This window comes from Aphelocoma coerulescens, chromosome 2, assembly GCF_041296385.1.
Source record: "Aphelocoma coerulescens isolate FSJ_1873_10779 chromosome 2, UR_Acoe_1.0, whole genome shotgun sequence".
In the NCBI taxonomy this organism is placed as follows: domain Eukaryota; kingdom Metazoa; phylum Chordata; class Aves; order Passeriformes; family Corvidae; genus Aphelocoma; species Aphelocoma coerulescens.
Window position 1 is genome coordinate 105085711 of NC_091015.1, and position 26169 is coordinate 105111879.

The following is a 26169-nucleotide window of genomic DNA, read 5'->3' on the forward strand; positions in this document are numbered from 1 at the left end:
TCCCCATTCCTGGAAGAGTTCCAAGGGTTGGATAGGGCCCTGAGCAACGTGATGTAGTTGAAGATGTCCCTGCCCATGGCAGGGTGGCTGGACTAGATGACTTTTAAAAGTTTCCTACCAACTCAAACTATTCTGTGATTCTTTTAATTGTCAGACTTTAAAAAAACCCAACAAACAACAAAATAAAACCCTCCAGAAAACCTGAACATGATCATGATTCTGGATTACCTAAGAGAATCTTTGAGAACACTTTCAGCAAGAAGACAAGTATTTTTGATCTTTTGTAGTACATCTATCTGAGATGGAGTTAATTTTTCTTGCAGCAGCTGGGCTTTGTATTTGTAAAACTGTTGATGGCACACCCATGTTTTGGCTATTGTAGAATAACAATAGAATAACTCTTTTTCATGTCCTGCCCCCCTGCTTCCCCTCCAGTGAATGGGCTGGGGGTGGGCAACAGACTGGGACAGGACCAGCTGGGACAGTTGACACAAACTGACCCAAGCAATAGTTATACCATATAATATCACACTCAGCAAAAAATCTCAGGGACTGGGGAGGGCAGGAAGGATGCTCATGGCTACACCATTTGTCCTCCTAAGCATGATCAAGCATGCTGAAACTCTTCTTCCATTTTCCTGGAAGTGACTAACACCTGCCTGCTGATGGGAAGAGTGAATAAATTTCCTTTTCTGCATGCAGCTTTTGCTTTCTATACTGTGCTGGCATTATCTTTGATCCACAAGTCTTCTTGCCTTCCCTCTATTTTCTCTGCCTTGAAAGAGGGCAGGTGAGTGAGTGGCTGGGTGGGTGTAAGGCTGTTGGCTGAGCCTGACACACCACAACTTTTAAAAAGTTGCCTTGACTACCTAATGTTTCAAAATCTGTAGTTGAATACAAATTTGGATCCTTACTTCCTCTACAGCAAATTTACTTCTCCAGTGTGGCAGAAAAGTAGATATGAATTCAAACTTTGTGACAAATTTTTTTTTGTAACAAATTATTTCACAACTGGAAACAAATTACAAATATAGTGAATACACAGCAGTAATATAGAAATACAATCTCTTTAATACTGGAAACTTCTCAAAAACTATTTTTATAGTAAAAAAAGTATCAGTAGCTGTAAGATTGTGTGATTGATCAGTGTGATTTGAAGAAAAGCAAAGAAAGTTTTCATATTCATATTTAAGTTCTCAGCTTGCAAGCTAATCAGGCAGACAGACATACAAGTCCTTGTAGCTAGAGTACAATCACTATGTGTCTAGTTCTAAAAGACCTTCGATAGTCAAAGATACAGGAAGATGGTTCTAATATGACAGAAAATTTAAACTGAGGCTTCTGATACTTTTCCATGTTAGTGAAGCTCAAAGATTTTCACAAAATAAAAAATCAAGGTAAAAATCAAGTTGAGCATATGATTTCATTGTAACTGTCATTGTAGAAGATGAAACTAAAATATTGCAGAAAGAGAAAATGTGCTATCAAGGAAAAAGTATTAAATTCATATACAAAACTATGTGGAAATTCTCTCAGCAAACTGATTGTGGGCTGACAATAGATCAAATATTTCCCAGAATTCTAACTTGAAAAACCAAATTAAACTAGACTTTTCAGTACAGATAACTAGATATAAACTCTCAAATAATGAAGAAAAGACACATAACGAAGAAATCAGTGTGAAAAATGCAACTGAAATGAGCAATATGACTGGCCATTTTATTCAGGAAAACTTTCAACCCTTTTCTCCCCCCCTTTACACGAGTTACAGCAAATACATTCACCCATAGAACTCAAAACAAACCTCTTTTAAAAGAGCAAAAATATTTAGGATTATTTCTTACAAAGTTCTGGATATTAGGAAAAGCAAATTATTTCATTCTCAAAGAGTCAGTGGACCAAAATGAGAGACCTCAAGAGAATAAAAAATATTTCTATCAGAGGAAAGCTGTAAGGACTGAAAAGTGTTATATACATATATGGTAGACTTTCTTACCAGAATACATTTCACTGTGTGGATTGCACTAGGGTCCTTGTTGTTAGCTGCCCAGTGAAGTGGGATTTTTCCTTCAATATCAGGAATTCCAATATTTGAATCATGTTTTATAAGAAGTTTCACATGCTCTGGGTTATTGTAGTAGGCACTCCAATGCAATGCAGTTTGCTGCAACACAATTTTCACAAGCTTTACAAACACATCAAAAATTTATTGAAACATGAAAAGTAAAGTTGGCTAAAACCAGCTTTAAACAACAGGGAAATAAGCAAGCTTTTGTTACACTTCAATAAAGAGAACTGACAGAAAACTGAGCACATGTACCTGGGGTAGCTGACAACTCAAAATTTGTGAAAGCAGGCTTTAAACAAAGCTGAACAAGAGGCCCATCTCCCTCAGTAAGAGCAGATCATCAGACACCTTTGCTGCTGAGGTCTGAATCAGGTCTAAGCTACACCATCTTACATGAGATCCAAACTGAGAAGCCCTTATGCTTGGAACGTAAGTATCTCTGGTAGGAGACTAACTGCTTTATATGAAGATTTATTGGACTATGGCAAGAGAAAAATGTCCATGCCACTTAGCACTGCCCTGTTGGCTATTTGGTGCAGCAATTCAGACCCGGAGAAAATATCTGTGCTGGGCATTAAGCAATGACATCCAAGCTAGAATGACCATCTGAACCAGGCCTCAGCACCAGAGCTGCACTACAGAACAACTGCAGTGAATAATGTGGTCTTAAATTTCAAACTGTTGGGATAACACAAATTGACAGAGAAGACTACTCTCCACTAGGGCAAAATGGCACTGAATGCTCACACTGGACTTGGATCCATCTTGAACAAAGGTTTTGGATTTCTTCACTGTCTGTGATGACTCAGAACTCTGAGGTTGAATATTAGTGAATCTAATGCCCAACGACCCACGGCAGTCCAATAAAACATCAAAAGGCAATCCATGTTCCTATTGCCAATTCCTGACTGCCAGCAGCTTTTTTACAGGCCTTATCAATGTTCATAATTACATAAGCAAACCAACATGCGGGGGTTTCTTAACCAGCAAAATGTTGGCATATTAACAAGTATTTCATTTATTAGACACACCTCTCCCAACTGCCAAGTAACAGAGAGTTGTAAGGCAAAGAATGGATTTATTTTTTCCCATCTCTCTTACCCCCTTACCCCTGCTAAATATTACATGGCACTTTGATTGGAAACAGAGAAATAACTCTGGCAGGACATTTGTGTATAGAAGTACAACAGCCTGGATTAGCATCCCTAAACTGTGACATGGAATGTGTAAGTTCACTATCATATCCTTAGCTTCTCTGTAAAGGAAGAAGGCAAAAAGAAGCCTATTTGTGTTTTTTACTGCCAGCTGTTAGTTTAGTACCATGATAACAAAAATAAGATAGCACAGCCTTTTTTTCTACTAGACACTTACTGAAGAAGAAGTCCACAAAGTGCCACTACAGCCTTCTACCAGTAAAATTTGTAATAAATTGAGGAGTGTTATTTATTAAATGGAGCTGACCAGTATCCCTGGAAACTAACAGTTGCAATGAAGCAGAAACTTTTGGTTACCAGAAGGCCAGTGTAGCCTTGGTTCATTGACTTCTCTCACGTACAACCAGTTTCAGTCAGTTACCCACATGGAAGCAGATGTAAAAGACACTTGTTTTCCCTCATGGTCAGGAATTATATTTGATGATCTTGATGTGCACAGTTGCAACAAGGAAACTGAACAAGCCATGTGCCCAACAGGGTCAAACAGGTTGGACTCTGTATCCCAGATCATCTTTTACCAACTTGAATTCCATTTTTGCTACTGCAACTACTCATGACACCAACTGGGAGAAAAATGCTCTACATTTTGTGGGGAATCTCGCAATGCTTTAAATACTGCCTTGGAAATCTGCTGAACAGGAAGAGTTGCTAAACAGTTTTGGCTGGTTTATGCATACCTTTGTTAATTAACTAGCATGGTCATGAAGCCAGCATGACCTCTCCAGAATGACTGCTGTAATTATAGGCAGTTTTCTAGTGACTCTTATCATGAAAAGATTCTAAATATGAGGTTTTTCAAAGGAAGAAGACCAAGATAAGCACATGCTATCCAGATTCTAACAAGGATCACAATGTTACAGAAGACTTGGATTGTTTTTGAATCCTCTGTTGCTGTAACTACTCTCAAGAAGAATGTTGACGGAGCCAGTGCAATGAACTTTGACATCATTAACTTCAGGAAAATATTAATATTTCTACTTTGAAGACCTAGAAAAAGTTTATGACAAACAATTTTTTGCATACAACTGCTTGATGTAAAACCAATATCTACAGTTGCCACAAGCATTGTCTTGAAATAAGTAGCACTTTTACCTTGTTTCTGTCCTGGGTATCCACTTCTCCAGGTGCCATATGTTTTAACAACAAAGCCAAACATTTTGGGCTTTTGTGACGTGTAGTTAAATGTAATGGTGTCATATCCTCTAAGTCTTTCTGCATCCAGTTCCCTCTACGAGCCAGTAGAAGTTTCATGAAGCGGTAATTTCCCTGTGTAAAGAAAATATCAGACATTTTTGTCAGCTTATCAAACCAAATGATGACACTGTTTAGATATATCTATTGTATTACAGTGCCCAAAAAAAACCTGCAGCAAAGCAGACAAAGCTTTGGAAACATCTAATTAAGATTTTTTTGTGTTTATATGAACCCTTCATTTTTAGGTCTGTTGTGCTGTTTGTTATTAGGTACATATATTCCTAATATAGACAGGGGTTCATTAATACCAAAAATTCAGCAATATCATCAGTTTCTTAACTGTTTAGCCTCAGTAAACATCACGTAAAAACTGAAATAAGATCATTACATGCTGGTTTCAGCAAGGTAAACAGTTATCAGATGAGGAATAAAACTAAACATGAAGAAAGAATATTATTTTCAAAATGAAAGAAAAATAACCAGGAATGATTCAGAAAGATAAAATGCACTCATCTGAATACATAGCAAATATATGCAGAAGTGAGTGTTTCTTACATTTTTAAATTGGGAACTGTATGAGTTTTGGTCTACAATATATACAATAAATGGATGGGACAGCTAGCTTTACAACACATTGAAAATACCTCATGCTAGGACTTTCACTATGTTTTCACTATGTTTTCAAAAGAAATAATGTAGAAATGCTTCTACGATATAAATATGATATAATGATATAATAAATGAGGGTGGACCCCCAAAAACCAATCTGGTTTTATTTCTCAAATCACTGAAGAAGCCAGTGAAAAATTAAAGACATAAACATGCAATGATGAGGAAGCTGTACTGATTTAGTAGTATAGCCAGCTTTGACTAGCTACTACCCCCTGCTTGAAGGTTATTTTCCATATAGGAGAGATGCTACATACAATCTTTTGATGCTTCCCCTTCCCAAAGTCTATTGGGTTTATCAAATCACCTTCAGCAGTTAAGTTGCAGTTGAGGACCAGGAACTGCTGGAGCAATAACAAATTGAAGCAAAACATCTGCACCTCCATTTTGTCATAATGGTTTAAACACCCCTGTTCTTTTCACACTCTTAACTTTTAACCTTTCCTAAAGTGAAAGGAGTGTGTTGTCTCCTCATTTTGCTCACTGTCTTCCAATGTTTCCCCAAGATACCAGTTTTTGCCAATTTCCCATATAGATCATTACCTATAACTGTAATGAAAATAGAAATCTCAGAAGAGAAGATAAATTGTACTAATTCTCCCCCACTCAGGGAAAAGCTGGAGCATTTGATGAAGCTTTATTAGACAATGTACACAGGAAAGGTGACACTCAAATCAATAGAAGTCACGTCTTTGGATTCTCCTGCTTATGAAACTACCTGCAAATTAACATACTTCAGCGTGCTACAATTCTTTTATAAATTCTGCATGTTAGCTTAGTCCCCTTAGGCTATCTTTTGAAAAACAATGAAAAAAGGTAACCAAGTAGACAAGGGCAAGCAGTGCTAATGAACGGGGGCACTTCAGTATCTCACAAGACTCAGAATTGTAAATCGCTTTTGTCAGCAGAATGGTCGGATGGAAACAGGCCAAAGGATTCCAGAGGCTCCCACAGTATCCAGGGCCAGGGCATAAAAATATTCAAATTTTATTTTTCAAAGCAGCCATAAACATTGAAAGGGCATATTTTACATATATTACTGTTCTGGTTTTTGTCTAATAGCAATGGAAGACTTGAGCTTATGGATGCAGAACGGATTTCACCAGGTACAGTCAAAATAAATGAATGTGATTTTTTTTCCCCTGCTACACTACTTTATTTTAAAATAATAAACAGAGAAAGCAAATCATGAATGAGGTCAGACAAAACTACCTCTTCCTGCTTCTACCCTCTATTGTTACTGGTCCTTGCTTGTCAGTGATACCCTATTAGAAAAGTCTGCCAAAAAACCTACCACAAACCTGCCTGAAAACACAAACTTCTCTTGCCAGAGACAGCATGGCTACTACAGCATTCACAGTGAGAAGTAATCAAATATATCTTTTTCTTCTGCTGGGTGTCAGGGAAAGTATAATCTCAGGATTCTGTCCCTTTAATACAGAGACACCTATCAAGGCATACTCTGAAGGATAGGGCCAGAACAGCATGATGTCTGCAGAGCTCCTAAACCACAGAAAACACATGCAGAATTAATTAATGAAAAATCTGGGAGGGAGCTAGGCATGAGAATACTCCTCACTATTACCATTATATTGTACAAGCAAATATAAGAAAAATTTACAAAACTCATTAAAAGAGAAAAATAAAAACTAGCAAAAAAATCTCCATGTATCATGATATGGTTGGCAATTAGACTGGAGGAAGACAATATCAAATAACTTGAGAGAATATTAGTCTTGGAAGAAATATAGCTGCTTTTCTCCATCACAGAGGATAATACATTTGGGTTGTTTTCAATATTTCCTGCACACAGTGCATGCATACCCATGAAAGAAAAAAAAATTAGTTTTGTCTTGTTGATGGATACTTATTGGAAGATTTACAAGTATATTCTGCTTTTAGAATGAATTCCACTGTAAAGAAGAGTGAAGGTTAAAATAATGCATAAAACTAAGGAAACATGCCGTTTTATTATTAGAATTTCTCTCTATATACTGTATTTTTATATGCTATTACGCATTTTTCCATCAGTTACTACTACATTATTCTCTTGTATGCTTAGCCACCAACAAATCCCTCCCCTTAGCAAATGAATTTGTAATAAATCCCTTCATTCTGAAACACAAAAGATTCTGTTTCTTCCAAATGATTTAAGATTTTTTTTAAACACTACCACAGAAAACACCTGTACTTACATTACTTATCTGAATTATCTTATTCATGCTTTCACTTCTGACTGCTGTTCTTTTCTTTAGTAATACCATGAATTTTCCTGTCTTCCTTTCACTTGTTAGAAAATAATATTGTGCTTTTTAACAACAATAGAAAATTTCCCCACCTTCAATTGATTACTGCTTAAGTTTGTAAATACGCAATGCATCAACATGCCTTGAAGGCAGATGTAATTTAGGGCTTATTAGGTGGAGGGAGGGAATGTTTAATTTGAAAAGCCAATTCCTCCATTTTTATAGAATTTTTGTGCATAAAAAGTCTTCAAGCTGTCTAGGTTTTACTCATAAATAATGCACTTGACTGGCCTAAACACTCCTGAGAGTTTCAAGAGAGTTTGAGAGAGCATGAAGCTCTCTGAGTCAGTCCACGGTCTCTTACCATTAATAGTGACTCAAAATTTATTCTGTTAAAAACAGAAAATATTATGAGCAAACAGGATTAAATATATATACAGAAAACTCTGTTCCTGGTAGCCAAAATTTACCATTCCAATGACAATTCTTAAAATTCCTTTAGATTCTATTAAAATTATTTGAAATCAAAAGACTCAACTTCACAAACTACAGCAGTTTCAGAGAACAGCTGACTTCAGCATAATCAGAAGAAATATTTCTGCTACTTCAAAAATTCAGCCCCATGTACTAACTGCAATGTGTAGAACACATTTTTTGGTAGACAGTTCAATAAGCAACCATGGCTCTGCCATCAAGTAATGACTTCAAAGAAATTTCTGGACCCTAAGCTAAACTACTAAGCAGTCAGAGAAACTTTCCTTTCATGAAGAAAGTTTCAACAGAGAAGAGAGTGATGAAAGAAATACCTTAGTCAAAATCAATGAATTTGTCAGAATTTAGATTATCTCTGAAGTTGAAAACATTATCCCTAAAATTGCAAGTTCACTCATTAAAAAAAAGCTGTTCAGTATATTGAATATGATTCTGCTACCAGGGAAAGGTTTCAGTGGAAAATTGCTGGTAAACTTCTCTACCTGATTTTCTGGGCCTATAAGAATGTATTTATTTCTTCATTCATCTGAAGCAGCTTTTTCAACCTATTTTCTCTCCCTGGCTTGTTGAGGAAGTGTAGTGAGAGAGCAGCTGGGTGGGCATCTGTCATACAGCCACAGTCAGTCCATCCCATATGGTCACCTAAGTGAAAGGCTAAAGAAAAAATGAGCTCTGTTCAGTGGTGTTATGATTCCAATTATAGGTTGATACTCAAACTAATAGTTGTATTACCAAGGCACTAAAAACATCGGCCTCCCACTTCACATCATTCCACTCTGTACAGCCCACAGAGTCCTGCTCTGAGTCACCCAGTGCCACGTGCCTCTGTTTCAAAGACTTCCTCAGAAGTTAAGTACTTTTCACAGCAAACTTTTAAGTATTTCATAAGCATACAAACTTGCTTTAAAGAGTTCACCTGGGTTCTAGAAACATTCTACTGACGTGCAACAGACCTCTGCGAAAATTTATTTCCATTCTCATCCCACTATTTCTTGGTGAGTTAACTTGGTCATTATATAACTGTGTGCTTCTACACTCTGACTAACCACTTCTGCTACCCTGTAGTGTGGATACATCTCTGACGCTACCCTTTTCATATTCTGATTTTAAAAACATACTGCAGAGATAAATATAACACTTTTTATAAAGGGAGAAACTGAGCTGTACAAGGTAAGGCTAAGAGTCAGAGGAATATGTGCCTCTCTCCAAGCACATCAAAAGCACACCCATAGTTAGGCTAGCACCATCTCATCACCAGTGGGTAGAAGGGGCCAATGCATGTAGAAAAATTGCTTATTTCCCTATTAATTGCTGAGACCACATTTTCAAAACCCATAACAATTCTAATCCATGAGAAGCACTTAACACGACTCGAAAGACTGATTTGTAATAATTCCTAATATACTGCACATGAGCTGACTACTGTTACAGTACAGCTATGCTTGATTTTTGGAATACCTACAATGGGCCTGTGAAGATTTAGTGCACTGTAAGGGTTGCTGGAGGAACTGGGGGAAAGGCAGCCCAACATCGCTATACAGCCTCCTGGTAAAAACAGCAAGGGTCATTAAAAAGAATGCCAAGCTGTTAAACCGTGAAGATGCTACTTTGGCTCCACTCCAAAATTACACACCTGCTTTCCCAGGACTGGGAACAGACAGACCAAAAGAATGCAAAGCCTTACGAAGGAGGTGGGTTTTAAAGGCTTTTCACTGCTGACAGTCATAAGCACTGAAGATGCAGTCAGGGCATATACTTGCAGCAGAACAGAAAGCCTTAGAAATATTTACAGATAAACCAAAAATTAGAACTGAAGGCTAAAATTGACCCTCTGGATTATGAAATCCATCCTCCAGCACCATAGGGAGTAAGAACATTTAATCCTTTTCAAAAAATTTCTAGCGATTTCTTTCAACTGGAATTAGTGTTTGGGATTTTTTTCCTCCTAGTTCTCTCAGTTTCAGGCTGGAGCTTTTAGGTTTTGTTTGTTGTTTGTTGTTTTTGTTTTTTTTTTTTTTTTAAGCCAACACACACACAAGGACACATTTCATTCTACTATCCATGAAAATGCAGGGTGGCTTTTAAAATCTAAACAAGCATTGGTCTTTTTATCTCAGTAACAAAGGATAAACCCTACATTGCCCTCAAAAAATCAGCAGCTCTCTGCACTCTTTCTGGTTGGAACTCTTCTGTTTTGAACCCAAGTAAGCAGAGATTACAGGGCTACCAGAAGGGGTCCCACAAAGTACCCAATGATGCTTGTCTACTGCTAGTGCACATATCTTGTCAGATACACTTAAAACTGTATTTCTCCCATAAATTAGGTACATTCTCCAATCAATTAACACATGACATCTTTCTCAGACATTTTTCAAAGAATAAATTCATAATACATAGAATAAATCGTTATGTCCCTCCCACTTCTCCCCTCCCCCACCAAGACTTGCATTTTGGACTATAATATTTCTAACCATTTCAATGACGTTCAATATTCTTATTCCTCTGCTATCCCAGACACTGCCATCCTCTTTTTGTCTGACAATCATGCCTAACACTGTGCCACTCTCAAGTATCCCTTAAAAAATACTACTCTTGATTCTAACTTTGCTCATGAAAAATATTGACTAATATTAGATTCAAGTGCAACTCTTAAGGAATTCTAATACATGTCTGCTGATCTTATAGCTCATATTTCAACTGTATCTGTTTTCAGTTCATTATCAAATAATAATTTACCATTCTCTTACATTTTGTGTCCTAATTTCCCATTAAGCCTGCAATTTTCCATCTAGCACTACAGTTAATATTTTTGTACAAGCCTAAAAAGGCAACCTATTGAATTTATTTCTACAAAATGAGCTAACTAAATATCCAGTTACTCTTAAAGAACCTACTGCTGACAGAAGGTGCTCATTTTACCCAATTTTCTATTTCTGCTTACATATTTGTCCCCATATAATTTCAAATTCTTATAATGCTTCTGAGATCAAATAGGCTACCTCTCTCAGCTACTACCTTTTAAAAACATTACTTACCACTATTTTAGAATGTTACTGAACACTCCAAATTCTGTAATGTTACAATTCCCAAAGAATGATTCACTGATTAGTATTATTTTGCACCTTATCCCTTGCTGTTTCTGTTCTCTAGAGATGAGATTTACCAAAATCAGGCATTAACCACTGACCGAAGCCCCTAACAGAGAGCCCTGCAGTTAACTAAGCCTGGTCAGCAAGTGTACAGCAGAGTGCAGGCAAGTGGTAAAAAGAGGCCCCCACAAAATCAGAAGCACAAAGGTCAGCCTATTGAAAGGGGTGTGTTTGAAGACAGCAGTGCAGCAACTCCACCAACCATGACAGAAAGGATTTCAGCGATCTGATAATTATACCTATAATCCTACCATAGATTAATAATTTATTAGCCTATTAAATTTTTATTGTTGAAATATATTCATTATTAATTAAGCAGCACTTATGTAAGACATTTTTGTAAAATTTTCTTAGTAATCTTTTGTGAAAAGATGTACTATTTAGCAATCAATAAATCTTCTTCAGAGGAATATAACATATATAATTCAGTTACTCTTACTCTTTCACAAAAAGAACACCACAAAATTATTACAGTTAAATTAACTGCAAAGATAAAACATCTCCTGTTTGAATACTACACCAATCATAATATGGGCAGTGATTATACAACTATTAGATAATTATTATTGTCTTTAAATATTATTAATGTTTTAGTTTTTCTTTTAAACTCCTCAACAGTATTTAAGAAAGTATAGCTGGATATATAATAACATCTTGAGAACAGAAAAACTAATTATATCATGAGTTATTGCATACATATTCCCTCATGTACACTGTATTTGCTTTAGACCCAGATTAAGAACTGGGAATGTACACTGAACTTTAGCATACCAACCCACTGATCCCCTTTTCCAGAGAAGCACATTCTGTCCCAAATATACTAATAAATAAATAAATAAATAAACGTAAAAAAACCAAAACAGATTGGGATGATCTTTCAACAGTTGGATTAGATTAGTTAAGCCTCTTAAACCCAGGACTCCTTAAAAACTGGAGTCAAGACTTAATTGTTGCTTATGCCTGAAACACAAAAATGTCTATACTTTTTAATAGTGACATATCAGTTTCTAAAGCCAGTAGAAATCTATACATTGTCAAACACTAAATCATATTGTACACTCAGACACTTGTGGAGGTAAAATATGTTCAATGTGAAAGTATTTTAGATTTTACCTTAAAAACCCAAGCAGAACATATCAGCCACTTGGCACTGCATTAACACGCTTTGCCAACAGATTAGCACAGATGCTACAGCCAAAGTTGAGAACAGCTCTTTGCTGCCAGATGCTTTCAAGAAGCAGTGAAAGTCAAAAAACTTGAACTCCTTAATTGCTAGCTAAGCCTTTAAAAGGCAAATACATCCATGAGGTTTCTCTTTAAAACAAAAATGGCAACTGAATTTAACCTGCTTATCTTTAGAGAGTAGAAACCGCTCTTTGATCTACTGGATCTTACAGAAGATAATCTTACATATACGAACATGCTCACTCTCTTTCCAGTGAGGAGATCCTGAAGAGAGGATGCTTCACCCTACAAATAAACTTTGTACAAAATAAACAAATTTTCAAACCCCAAATATTTTAATAACTTTGGAAAGGAAAGGGGCTGTGCACACGGTTTCTTCAGAGGATGTCTCATCCTTTAGTATCTCTTTGAGAAGAGGCACATTCTAAGAATGTCAGAAACCACTTAAAATGATGTGGACTTCTGTCACCAACACCTACCAGTTTCAGTAGCTTTTCAGGATGCAAACTAAGCACTTAGAAAAATAGAATCTGTTCTATCATACTTCTAATTTGATATCTATAGGAACAGAATACTGGTCCAAAAGCAACTGATATCCATACATCAAAAGGAGCATTTTGATATGCTTATATTATCAGCTAATTGCCAGAAATCTCACAAGAATTCTTCAGAAGAAAAAGTAAGAGAGGCTAGCAAGTAGATAAATGAATTTAATTGCAAATAAGAATTATTTGGGTTTATAAATTAGCACTTGTGTTTTGAAATCTCATCTATGCATGAAATACTGAAACTTCTTGATTTCTAATACACTGAAACTGAATTCATATTGCCTGGTCACAACAGCTATAAGCCCTGTAAAAGCTACCTTTTACTGTATATGACTTCACCATTCTTACACTCCTTGAATATCAGTAAATTCGTTTAAACAGCTCCTGATGAAAACAAATAAAGTCAACATAGCTACTTAGAACTCCAATTTCTAGTCAAAATTAGTAAAGCCACCATGAAAATATCAGGCTGTCTCTCTGGTTATCACTAACTAAGGGTTAACTCCTTGATTAACAATGTAACTGAAAAATAAAAGTAAGGGAAAATCTTTAGGATTATTGTTTTAGACATAACTCTTAGCAGTCATCCACTGGACTACAGCTTTGAAAAAACAAATCTGTAAGCTCTTTATTACCTCTGCGTGGACAAGGATGATGCCATGCCTTCTAACAAACAACTGGTGGATTTAAATATACGATGCTCTGCTAACCCTTTCAAGTCAACCATGACAAAAACATCACTGATTTTTGACATTGGGTTTAATCTTGCGAAGTACCTTTTTAGCAACTTCGTTAGCAGCATCCTAGACTCAAAAGTAAAACAGTCAAGTGGAGAAAATCTCCCAGACAGCTGAACAGAAACCTTATTTACCAGTTTCCAAGCTGAACGTGTTCATCTGTCTGGCAAAACATCTTAGGCAATACATCAGCGAAGAACATCAGCACGACTTGAGGCCAGTTCTGACTATCAGACATTTTGACTGAAAGCAAGGCAGTGTCTCAACTAAGAGCAATTCTCCCTAAAGCCTCTTGCAAGATTGGCTTTACTCTCTTGGTTTCCATAGGAATAGACAGAGCTATCAACTAGCACACAGTTAAAGAATACAATAGAGAAGACAACGGACCAGCGCTGTAAAAGCCAAGGTAAAACTGTTTCCCAGTGTAGACTGAAAGAAAATAGGTGTTTGTGACTTACAGCCTTTGACCTCATTTATCCATGGCCTGTACATGTTGCTCCTATGTAGTGTTCTCAGCTCTTCAGCAATAAATGTTATGGTCTACCTATAGAAATTAGTGGCTTTCATATAAAAAACACTTCAAGGATGAAAATGCAATTAGCATTCTCATTTCCAGTTGATCTCTTCCACTGTTACTGAACTTGTTTTCCTGTAGTGTTCTTTTGAAGTCACTCAGGCAGAAGTACCCACAACACACAATCTCTCGGGATTTACGGCAAAGCCTGAGATACATCATCCATATTTACAGGATCACTGCCCACCTCTCCATAAAGAATCAAAGACTAAGCTTTCAAAAAATACTGTATTTCAAAAAATAGTGATTTGAAAGATTTGTCAGAAAGTACAGACTCCCTCCTCTTCAAAAATACAAGTACCAGAAAATATTTACTACACTCATTTTCTTCGTCTTAATGGCTTTGAGTTGAATTGTCTTGAACTAAGAGCAGTGTTACAAAACTAAGAAAATATATCCTTGAAATAGGCATATGCCTTTTTAAAATCTAATAAAAATGTTATAAATCACAGTATTACCCATGACAGAATTCTACCTGAAGTCTAAATAACAGCTATCAATCCAGTCCAAGTCTTTTAATCCTACCTTTGTGCTGTACTATTTCATTCTGGAAGCAAACGAAAAGTAATTGCCATTACTACTAAGCATCACTCTGACCAGTGCTGTGTCACTACTGTCTTGTACTTCTTAATTGCACCCCTCTAAGTGCATGTCATGTCCTTCCACACTGCTGGAAGCAACAATGCTTGCAAAGTGAAAACGTTGCATATATGCTCATTTTTGAGCACAGCTTCACAGAATTTTTTGTTATCATTTTAGCTGCTGTTTTATCTGAAAATAAATGCATGCTTTTTATGTGATTTAAATATATTTCAAACATATTAAGTCATATAACAGACCACTATGTGAAATAACTGCAAATCTACCTATTAAATTCTATTTGACAAGAAAAGGTCTCCAGCCACGGCGAAGTCTCCAGAACTATTACAGAAGGAGACAGACAATCTATATTGAAAACAACCAGCAACAAAGGTACATTTACTCTTAATTTAAATAATTATTCAGACACTTCGGGCTACTTTTACATATGGCATAATTTAGTAGTTTCTGTAGACATTACAGTGATGTTTGATATTTAAAATGAAGCCATAATCTACTTATAGTACTGGTAAATAAATCAAAGCCTTCATAATCTACTCAAACTGCATCCTAGCAGTAATAAAAGTACTAGATTTATTTCTCTTTGTTCAGACTAGAGGCAGATAAAATAACAACACAAGGTTGGTGTTGCAAAGCCTTCCCAAATCCACACCATACTAACAATGTTGAAAAAACCCATCCTTCGTGTTTATCTCTCTCTATGTTTAAATGTTCCCATCATAAGGCTGAACACATACAGATGATATCCATAACATAAATCAGTTAATATTTCAGCAAAAAATATTCCTCATTAGTAAAAACTGGTAGCATTCTTCCTTAATCCTTCGTTAATAAAAAAAAAAGTGTGACAAAAGAGGTTTCCCAACTGCTCTACAAAGAGACAAGAAAATTTATAATCTTAATAGGCAGGTTAAATTAATTTTGTATTTCATAAAATGCTGACATTAGCTGCTGCTTTTCGGGCACCAACAGAATTTGCTTATGTAGTTCATACATATCCATTTTGACTTAAGTGTGATTCACTTAATTCTCTTTAATCAACAATTTAACCAACTGTTTACAGACAAAGAGAGAGACAAATGAAAGATTAGTACTCCTGGAGTTTGTGGCTGGCCATAGGATCTGAATTTATTTTTCAAATACCTCCTGTAGCAGTTGCCTTGCTGAAGTAATGCTGAAGACATCCTATCTAGTATCCTATTGATTCAAATGACAAGCCTGAGCATCAGATTAAGGATGTGTCAGACACCTGATAGAAGATTCCTGGAGATTTCAGCAGAAAGGTGTCCTGTTTCAAAATGATCTATTGCTGGTACTACATGTATTGAAGCAAATGTGAATACATTTAACACAAAACTAATTCACCTAAAATTAGAATAACATTTATAATCAGCAAAAACAAATACCTTCACTCTTTACTGCAGAACTGCTGGAAAAAGACACCTTATCCAAACAGAAATCACCCTAAGTTCAAAAAATGGGACTAAACCAAACTGATGAGCTAATACTAGGGATAGTCCTGTTTTAATTTGTCAGTGCCAAATCTGGACACAAACAAGTAAGTTGTTTCTCAGTCCCAACAACGTTTCTTCTCGTAACCATTAAAGATCAGTCGTGGAGTCAGCTGCAGAGGGGCAATTAATGCAAGAATGATGTTTTAGAAAGGACACTCAAACAGGGAGATGTCTTTGTCTGCAAAGGTACTTTTTAAGGTACAGACTTGGCAGCAGACATCAGCGTCCTGGGAGCAAAGATGGACAAGTCTCTTGTGCACTGAGGGATGCCACAATGCTAAACACTCTCAAGGAACAACAATAAGTAAAACAAAATGAATTCTATTCAGATCTGAAGCGTAACACTCCAAGTACTGTAAGCACCCTGCTTAAAAAGAATACCATTTTTAAGATGCAACCATTATCTTCAAGACAAAATGACGGAAAAATTTTCACCTATCCTTTGAACAAAGCAAAAGGAGAGAGAGGGGGCAGCTGTTTGATAACAGTATGTAGGAGACAACCAGCAGTTGAAAACTAGGATGATTAAGCCAGCTTAAAACAGCCAAACATCAAGCAATATGGAATAATGTTCTTGGAGAAAAAGCACTGCTCATGCCTGCAATTACTTGTCTTTGCTGGGCATATTTACATCCTGTTCAGTTTTAGTCTTTGCAACAAAATCTCTGAGTTGAAGTTACGCACCAATATTGTTTTAGACTTAAGTACTCATTTAAGATGTTATGACAGTATCACTTTACCTACTCACTCTTGGTAATGAGATTCTTCAAAAATTAATACAAATTATTTTATTTGTAGATAGTAGCTTGAAAAATTATTATTATGGAAGGGGACTTAGCAAAGATCAGGAAAAGTAGCAATGGGTAAGTTATCAGTCCAGAAGCTCTTCCAAATTTTACTCAAAAAAGTATGCACTGAACTCAATAGATGAAAATAAAGTAACTCTACCAGCTGGCCGCACAGATATTTAAGATATCATTCCATATGCTATGCAGAATTAGTTCCTTTTCACTGAGAAACACAACACAAGCAGAGCTTCTCAATGTTCTGCCACCATGGTTTGCACTTGATCCATATTTGCAAAATCTTTTAGAAAATCACTGCAGTTGGAGACATTTCTTTTCTTATTATTTTAATGAAATTTCATATTCAAACTTCAAGTGCTTGAGAGCAAGACTGCTCAACAGAGGCATGAGGATCACAATACAATATATATTCTGGGTATGACAATATACACCTTGGATTATTTCAAGCACAGAAAGCATGGCAGCAAAAGATACAAAGCCAAGAGGAGGAGGATAGAATAGTTACCAGTGCAAGACATGGAACAGCGATGCAAAGAAATAAAATTACATCAAGGTTGAAAATGGGAGAGAGTGGTCTGTACAATGAAAATAAATCAATTAGGTTAATGAAAATAGCTGTGACATTGCTGGAGCAAAAGAGAAAGAAAACATCATCAATAGTGATGTTTGAGCTGGAGAAAAAACAGGAAAAACTGGTGAAACAACAGATCACTGCCATGGCAAGGAAGTTGTCTGGGAAAAAATACCAGGTAAAGATTTTGGTACCAAGAGTTAGGTAAAATTCTAGAAATTAGGATACTGAATTATGACACTCTTTTTATCACAATGAATAAAACAAAAGATGGAACTTTGCAAAAAAAAATTGTTTTCAGGAGAATGGGCAAACTTTCAATAAGCTAAAAATATAATTTAAAAAAATGAATAATAAATAGGCCTGGGCTTATTTTATTAACCAGAAAAAAGCTCATTTTATCACAGTGTGTCTATAGTGCAGACTAGGATACAGTGTAGAAATGCTGGGTCAGCTTCATGGTATTATGGATACTGAAGTCAACCAGGCCACAGCAGCACAATACTTCTCCTGTAGCTCAGCAATCTTCAGCACACTTCAAGCTGTGAGAGCAGACTATGATGTCACTTCTTCATCTGTCCTTCCTGTAGCTCACACCAGAAGGTTAAAAATGTGCTTCAATCAGATTACACAGACTCAAAAATATATATCAAGATAATAAAGTCAGGATTGGGGAAGCAATGAAACAAAGCAGAGAAAGATGAGTTAGGAGAACTGGATTATCAGAAAATAAATGACACAGGTACTGTACCTGTCAGATAACTAATTGCAAATCCAAAAATTATTCAACACACATGAATCCAGATTCTCACACAAAGATGGGTCTTTGAGAGCATGGCAGTTAATCTCAAAGGGATAAAACCCCATGATTTCTGACACATAATGCCACTGAAACATGATAACAGACAATCCATTCAAGATTTCTGCCTCTGGAATACTTACACTATTGTACTAATCTACAAAGATAAACCTGAGATTAAGGATGGGTTTGCCAGTATTTACAGCAGACCCCCAGTCAAAATGATGTTGCAAGTTCAGATGACCATCAGTAAGTGCTACAGAAGAGAGGGGAGCAGCAGGGGAATCAATCCAAACTGAAACACTGATAGTAAAACCACTACTTCAGAATACATGACCAAACACAGAAAAATAAAATCTGAGTTTTGAAATACCTACAAGTCCATTAAAAAAAAAAGAAAAATATAAAATTTTCTTTTGATAAATTAGCTGATGCAAAATAAAGAGCTTTTTGCTTTTTTCCACTGTCTAAAAACCTTGCTATTTCAAGATCCATTATACAGATAACTATGGCCAAGTACTCTGGATCTCAAGGCAAATGTGCTACTTAGAGAAGGGGAATACTGGCATGGTTACAGTTAAGACTTGCTTTGAAAAGAGTGGCAAATAACACAACAAATAAAGAAACCACTATTTTAGTAATTTTATAAGCAAATGCTTCATTAAAATGTAGTCCTATTATTTATTCTGATAAGGTAAATATTAGCACATCTGAGGCATTAAACTATTTGTTCTACTAGCATAATGGATTTTTCATTGGATTTATCTTATTTGGAACAACACAAATCTTCCTCCAAGGAGCAGTCAGAAAACAAAGGATCAAAAGCAACAGTAAGAAAATGCAGACAAATTTCAACTGATGATTTTGAAGTCCAGTGTAGGACTGGATAATAATACTTACTCTACCTACAGCAACTTTGAAACAACTGCTTATATCTCAAACAATATACTGGTATTATCAGAGTGACACATTTTTACAACAAAATATTAAAATAAAATACTTGATTTCTTTACAGCTTCTATTAAGTGATTCCTTCCATTGGTGGATATTTTCTTCCCTCATGTCATAATCTTTTGCATTTATATTCCCTGAGTAGTTAACTGGCTTTTTCTCAAGACATAAAACCAGCCTGATCTGGTATAACACTGCCAAATCTGTTTCACACAAATTCTGCCTGTCTCACAGAGCGAGAGAGTGCACACCACGCATCCTCATTAACTAGGAAGATATGTAATTAAACAAGAAAGGGTTAAAGCATATGTTAGCCTGTTCTACTCTTCTATCTATTACTTTTTAAAAAGCTTTCATATGTCTTCTTCCTTGTTTCTGAAAGCTAACCATTCCTTCTTCCTTTCAGGAAGGCTGACATTTGACAGCTTAACATAGCTGACAGGGTTACCCAACAGCTCACCCTCCCTATTCTCAATCCAATTAGACCTCTAATCCTCCAGATGAAAGGCCCAACTACTCACGTTCCTCATGACAACGACAGCTATTGATTATTTGTCACTACAGCTAACACCTTCTCTGTCGAGGCCACTCTGACAGAAGCAAACCTACCAAATTAGACAGCACTTTATCTGCCCTGGAGGCCAAATGGCACAACAAGTAAAGGCTAATAAATGGTATAAAAATGAACAAATCATAACATTATGACAGGTTGATCGTTGCCAGCAGCTTCACAGCTCAAGCTTGATGCTCTGTTAGACCTGTTCCTTCTCTTTTCTCTTCCACTCCTGCAGCAACTTTGACTGAATTAAAGGCCAGAACAATTAAGGCATTTGACCAGCAAAGATAAGCTAGGATAGAAGTATCATCAAGGGACACGAATGTCAATAGCAGACTACCGTTTGTCAATAAAAACATTCCAGAGATGCAAATGCTCATGACTCTGCTCTCCACTAGGCTGTACTGACTCCCTTTGTACAGGGCTCTCCAAAACCCAGGCAGAAACTCCGGGAAAATTAACCCCAGAAAACCAAGCTTGCGCTGGGAAACATTGAGGCAAGGATCTGCATGACTGAAAAAGGAATCCCAATACTGCGCTAGATGATAGAGACATGTTACAGTCGTTATTCTACTTAATATCTACATTCTTTTTTTCTTTGTAGCAGTGATAGAAACCGGGATTACATCATTTGAATTTATCACTATAAATTTGCTTTGATTGTTTTTCAAGGAAAAAGAATCTGTTTCTAGGACAATATGCAGTATCTAGTGACACAGGACCTCACAAGTCACATCACTCCGAGGCAAACTGAAAACATTTATTATTCTCAGGGCAGTGCTATCCCAATCCAGCAATCCAGTGAGATCAGAGGCACAGACCCTAAACTGAGGCTGTTTATTACAACAAACAACAGAAGAGAACACAAAAATCCCCCCCCCCCCCCAAAAAAAAAACCCAACCCACCACAACCACAGGAATATTGTTAAGATCAGGCAACCAAAAGAATAATGCAAGTAAAAATACACAAGTTATTTAAACAGTTAAAAAGCAATTAATACTGCCCTGCCAAAATTAATTAACTGATTACTCAACTATACTAAAAAGAGTATATCTTCCAGCAAGGAATTCCTATGCTTCTCAAAGGACTTAATAAGAAAAAAATTATTAAATCAAATTATATGAAAACTTAATTCAAACTTAAATTAAGCTGTTCTAGTTAAAGACATAAAACATGAATACCTGCAATTCTACTTCAGAAAAATCTACACTCTAACCAAAGAAAATCTTCTTGTGCAAAATACAGGTTGCACAGATAAAGGAAATGACATACAAGTGCAACATAATATTAATTTAAGAAATCTAAACACTGTGAAAAGATCTATTTAGTAAAAACCATCAAATTATGTAGTATTTTATTGGTTTAACTTCTTAGGCTTACAAAATATTCCTGGGGATGAATATATATTTATTAATTGTTTCAACTAGACACAGATGATTAAACACTTTAAAGACAGGCAGTACAGTATCATCACAAAATACAGCTATTTATATGAGCAGTTTGGCAAATGGATCCTTTGTGACAGCTAGTGCCTGAAGAAAAATTGAACCTACAGGACATTTAGGTACGTTGGCTCTCACAAAACTCAAGCAAACCTATAAATAAAACTTGAAACAGTACATAACATTTCTATGAATAAGTTTTAATTACTACTTTTCTACTCTAAAATGTACTCCAAATATAATAAATCACTGCAAAGAGGAGATAAATATTGTCATTTTCAAATACCATAGAGTAATATTTAGTGGATACATTTTTATTTACATTTTACACATTTTTAATAGCCTCCTGTCCTGTCTCCAAAAGGAGACCAGTTCAGAATTCCTAATGCTGAGCCCCAGGGAAGCACCTATGGGAAGGAGACCTTCAGAGGTGCAACTGGCCTGGCCTGACCGTCCACACCAGGGAAGACTGAGCAAACTCTTTCCAAATTCTCACTCATGTAAAGGCATTTATGCATACACTGGTGACAGTGAGTCCACTGTGTTCTCAGAAGCTCTTCAGGTTTTCCAGGATCAAAAACTCCTTTATTGTTTATGTTACAAACCTCCTACTTATCCTAGGTTATTGTTACTTTCATGGTCTGTTCTTATTTAGCAGATTCTCATTCTTTTTAATACATGCCTCGGTTAAAGAGAATGGAATACATATCATTCTCCCAGTTTGGTTTTACCGAGTTCATTAAAAATATTTTCATTTGGAATTTTCCTCCCTTTTTTATTTTAAGGCCTTTCATTTAAAAAAAAACCCACAACAGTGTTATGCAAGAGGACTAGATGGTGCCAAATAGGGAAGAAAAATTACTGTTCTTAACATCTAATCTTATCAGCAAAAATAAATGCCTTTAAGATTTAGACTTACTAGCCCAATGAGTTGTCCACCCGTTATTATTCGTGACTTTTCTGCTGTAAGCTTTATGTATAATATTTTGTTCACGATCACTATTGTTAATAAGTGAGAATCTTTTCCACTATTACAAGTCAGAATCAGAAATGATACACCACTGTATTTTTCGAGTTGTGTTCCAGATGTGCCTCCTTGAGAACCATACTGAACATCCCTTACACAGAGCAAGAATTAATCAACACATCTTCCCAAAAACCTTGGATGTGTTTATTCTTTCTGCTACATTTCTATTACATTTGCAACCTCACAAGTAAAACAAAATCCTTCAAAATGTGGATGCTACAACGATGGCTGTCAGTCATCAACTGCCCCAGGCAGCAGGAGACCAACACTTTATCTGCAGGTCAGAGGGAAGGCACTACACTGAGTCCATCCCTTTCCATGCAAATATACTCTACTATATACTATTTGTGTAAATACTCCACAAGTGCTCGCAAGCCCTCACTCTAAACATCCTCCATCCTCCCTCAGCTTTTACTTCTACTATTCTAAATGCTGAAAAATACTATTTTGCTCTTCCAAGTGGAAGTAGATAGAAGCATTCTGCCGACAGCAGGACACAGAGCAAATCTGTCAGATATTTATAGAATAATTCATTTTAGCATCTCAGCCAGTTTTATTTGTTTTCTTTCACCATCCAGTCCTAAACACAGACAGTAACAGATGCTATGTTTTTTGGTTAGCCATGCTATAACTCCTTCGGTGTGTAAAATGTCTGTTGGAAAGTAGCTATACCAAGGAGGTAGCCACAAATTGCAAGCAATACTTTCAAACATGTTTTGCCAGAGTAAGTTAGTTTAGTAACCAACTATTACTAAAATAATTTAAAAATCAATTCTACAAGTGCCATTGACTACAGACATTCATACCATATTTATCAGTGAAGTCTGTATAGAGACCAAGTTTGATCTTACAGCTAGTCTGAAATTCTGATATTGAACTTCAAGTCAAAAGAATACTTTGGCATGTAAATTTTTGCATAACCTTGTCTTAAAATATGGTTTCATGCTAACAAAACCAGTGCGAAATCAGATTCAGATGTCTTAGTATCTGCTGTGCAACTGAAACCTAACATGTAGAACAGTATTTCCACAGTTTTATCTTCTGCAGAGAAAAGAATTGCCTGTATTTTAACCCACATTTTGACAGCAGAGATAGAAAATTGCTGGATACCATATGTCTGTAGTGGCTTAACACTTAATGGGGAAACAAAAATGTGCATGGTCTTGCCTTGTTACAAGATATGACAAAGTGTGCAAGCTGAAAATGCACTGCCTGAATATATGAGAATCACGTATCAGTCTTGCAAAGTAGTACCCAAATTTCACTCTGAATCAAGACCAGCAGAGGCAAATGGAAGTATTAATGAAATCTAAAGAACAGTCAAAAGCAGAATCAGGAGAGACATACAAGATCCTGAAAGAGAGTTGCAGCTGCTATTTATCACAGACAGAAAAACACCAGTTTCAAAAGGGTTCCCATCCTTCCTGAACTCAAATAGGACACTAAAATTCTTACCTATGGTTTTGAGAATATTTTTCATTATGTCAGTGTTCATTTAGGAAATTCCAGCCTTGCAAAGTCTCTGTCGGTTTTATTGTTCATTCTCAGCAGTAACAGTACAATTTTCTTGGGGAATGTACTGGGAATCAGATCTCTGTAACAATATGAATTTTTTCTTCTTAAATTTTTCCTGTAGTTATTTTTAACCATTTCAATAGGGCTTGCAGCACAGATCAATGGTATTATCAAAACAACCAATAGTAAAAAGCATTTGGGAACATGGGGACTTGTGTTAAATAGACAGAAAATTAATTGTTCTTTTGTAGAGTTCATTCTCTGTCAACTCACTAACCAGTAAGCAGTTGCACAGCTGTGAAAAGGGGTCAGGGGAAGGCCATGGATGGGACCAGCCCCTTGGTAGCTAGGACAGCTTATCTGTAATATAACACATACAAATCACACACAAGGAACTCTGCCTTCTACCCTTGAGCAACTTCAGGCTGCATTCACTAGAGAGAACTCCTTGTTCAGTAAAGTGAAGAAAACATTTGTACCATTGTTGTTGTCTGTGGCTTAATTAATCACAGAGGAAGTGACAGTCCAACACATAAAAAAAAAATCACCTCTTCTGGCAGATCAGCAAACATTCCCCTTTCACATCCTGGTGTGTTCAATTTCTCACATTTAATCAAATTGTATGTTCATGTGAAAACATCACAGAATGAATGTAAAGCTCATTCACATTTCATCAACCTACATGCATAGAATTAATATTACTCATTATGAGCTCTCACTTAAGGGGGAACATCATAAAAAGTTATTGGTCTAAGGAAAAAAGGAACATGTACTGGCCATTGTCTCTGACATGATCATTTATTTTCATTATATAGATTGGGAAAGAAAGTTAGAAGCACGTGTGCTCTTTTATGTAGATCAAATAAAGCCTTACAAAAGATCTGAGAGACTACAGCTCCAGGAAATACATCTTGGAAAAGGTAATGAAGGAAAAATGTATAAACTTGCTCCCAGGCAAGTTAATTCAAGAGTTTTTAATACAAACACCTTTTACTTGCTCAAGAAAGGGGAAAAAAACATTCTGCTTTTGCAGCTCTTGGACTAACTTGACTGTACTCATTAGATAAGACTTGGGAATAAGCTTTCATAAAATAAGTGACCTAAAGACTACCTTCTGTTTCTAATTTTCTACCACGTCTAATGCTTGCCACAGGCTGTCTTTTCTTACTTCCTTTTCTTTACCTTTGTTGTTACTGCTGAGTATACAGGAACAATCTTTTTTTCTACTTTAAGAAAACCAAAGATCATTAAATTATATTCTCCTACTTTACACAGAATTCCTAACTGCATCCTGGATGTACTATTATTTACCAACAACCATGTCAGCAAATAAATAATATAAGCTACACAATATTTAATGCTTCTAAAGTCACATTTTCCCACTGGGGTTTTATTAATCTTCCTGAAGCCAAAATTAACATCCTCCTGACCGTTAAGAATCCTGATAGATTATTTTAAGTGCATATTATTAGAAACCAGCAAAAAAATATTGATTTTTTTTCTTCTATCCCTATGAACACAAAAGGCTGTGCTTAAAGTATTCAGAAAGATTCAGGTACATTAGTCCTCAAAGTAAACAGATTGCTAATAAGTGAGCATTCTCTGTGAGAAATTTTGAAAGAAGCAGGCCTGCTTTTCGTTCCCCTTAAACTGGAATTCCTTAATGAAAGATAAATGACAAAACATATACAGGTAATTTGGGTATGTAGAAACATTTCCGTTCACAAGTATCACATGTCAGTGTTTAAAAAAGTTGCAATTTAACACTAGAAGCAAATTGCTACCAGAATGCCTACAACTGAAAATGAATGTCTGTTGTTAAACTGTAGTCCCAGTACTCAAATCTCCACAGCATGTTTATTTCACAATAATCTAAGTTCTACAAGCTTAAACAATCTGTACCCATATAGTACTACAATTCCTCAGTGTGAAATCACTGGCAAATTATGCTAATGATTCTACTTCTGTTGCAATCAGTCACAGTTTCAGTTCCCAGTAAATTACATCCGCGTTCAGGAAGTCACAACCACCCTCTGAAGCTCCCATGGCAATCTTCACAGGTGCACTCCAGCAATAACTTGTTTTCTGGTGGGTTTAGATTTTTGAGGTTTTTTTGTTTGATTGGTTTTTAATTTAAAGTTTATGAAGTTAATTACTTGACCTCCCCTTTCTTATTTTTTTAAGGGGTGTGCACCCTTTCAAAATTGCTTGTGAGACCTGTCCATTTGTGAATAGAGAGGAAGGAGTGGAACAGAAGAAAATCCAAAAGGAAAAACACCAAATAACTTCATTCACATAGCCTTTGGCCTTC

At 36.1% G+C, this 26169-nt stretch overlaps 1 protein-coding gene across 4 annotated transcripts in view; it reads right to left on the minus strand.

The window, feature by feature from the left end:
* Window positions 1-26169, minus strand: part of INVS (inversin) — an 85492-nt gene that overhangs the window by 44076 nt on the left and 15247 nt on the right. For 3 of the 4 annotated variants that reach the window (XM_069004263.1, XM_069004262.1, XM_069004265.1), the window contains 2 exons: window positions 4375-4548; window positions 1997-2164 (listed from right to left, as the gene is read on the minus strand). In XM_069004263.1, the coding sequence (XP_068860364.1) occupies window positions 1997-2164; window positions 4375-4548 (342 nt within the window). Of the gene's footprint in view, window positions 1-1996; window positions 2165-4374; window positions 4549-8365; window positions 8538-26169 lie in introns of all 4 variants that reach the window. The other variant, XM_069004264.1, reaches the window with a different exon arrangement.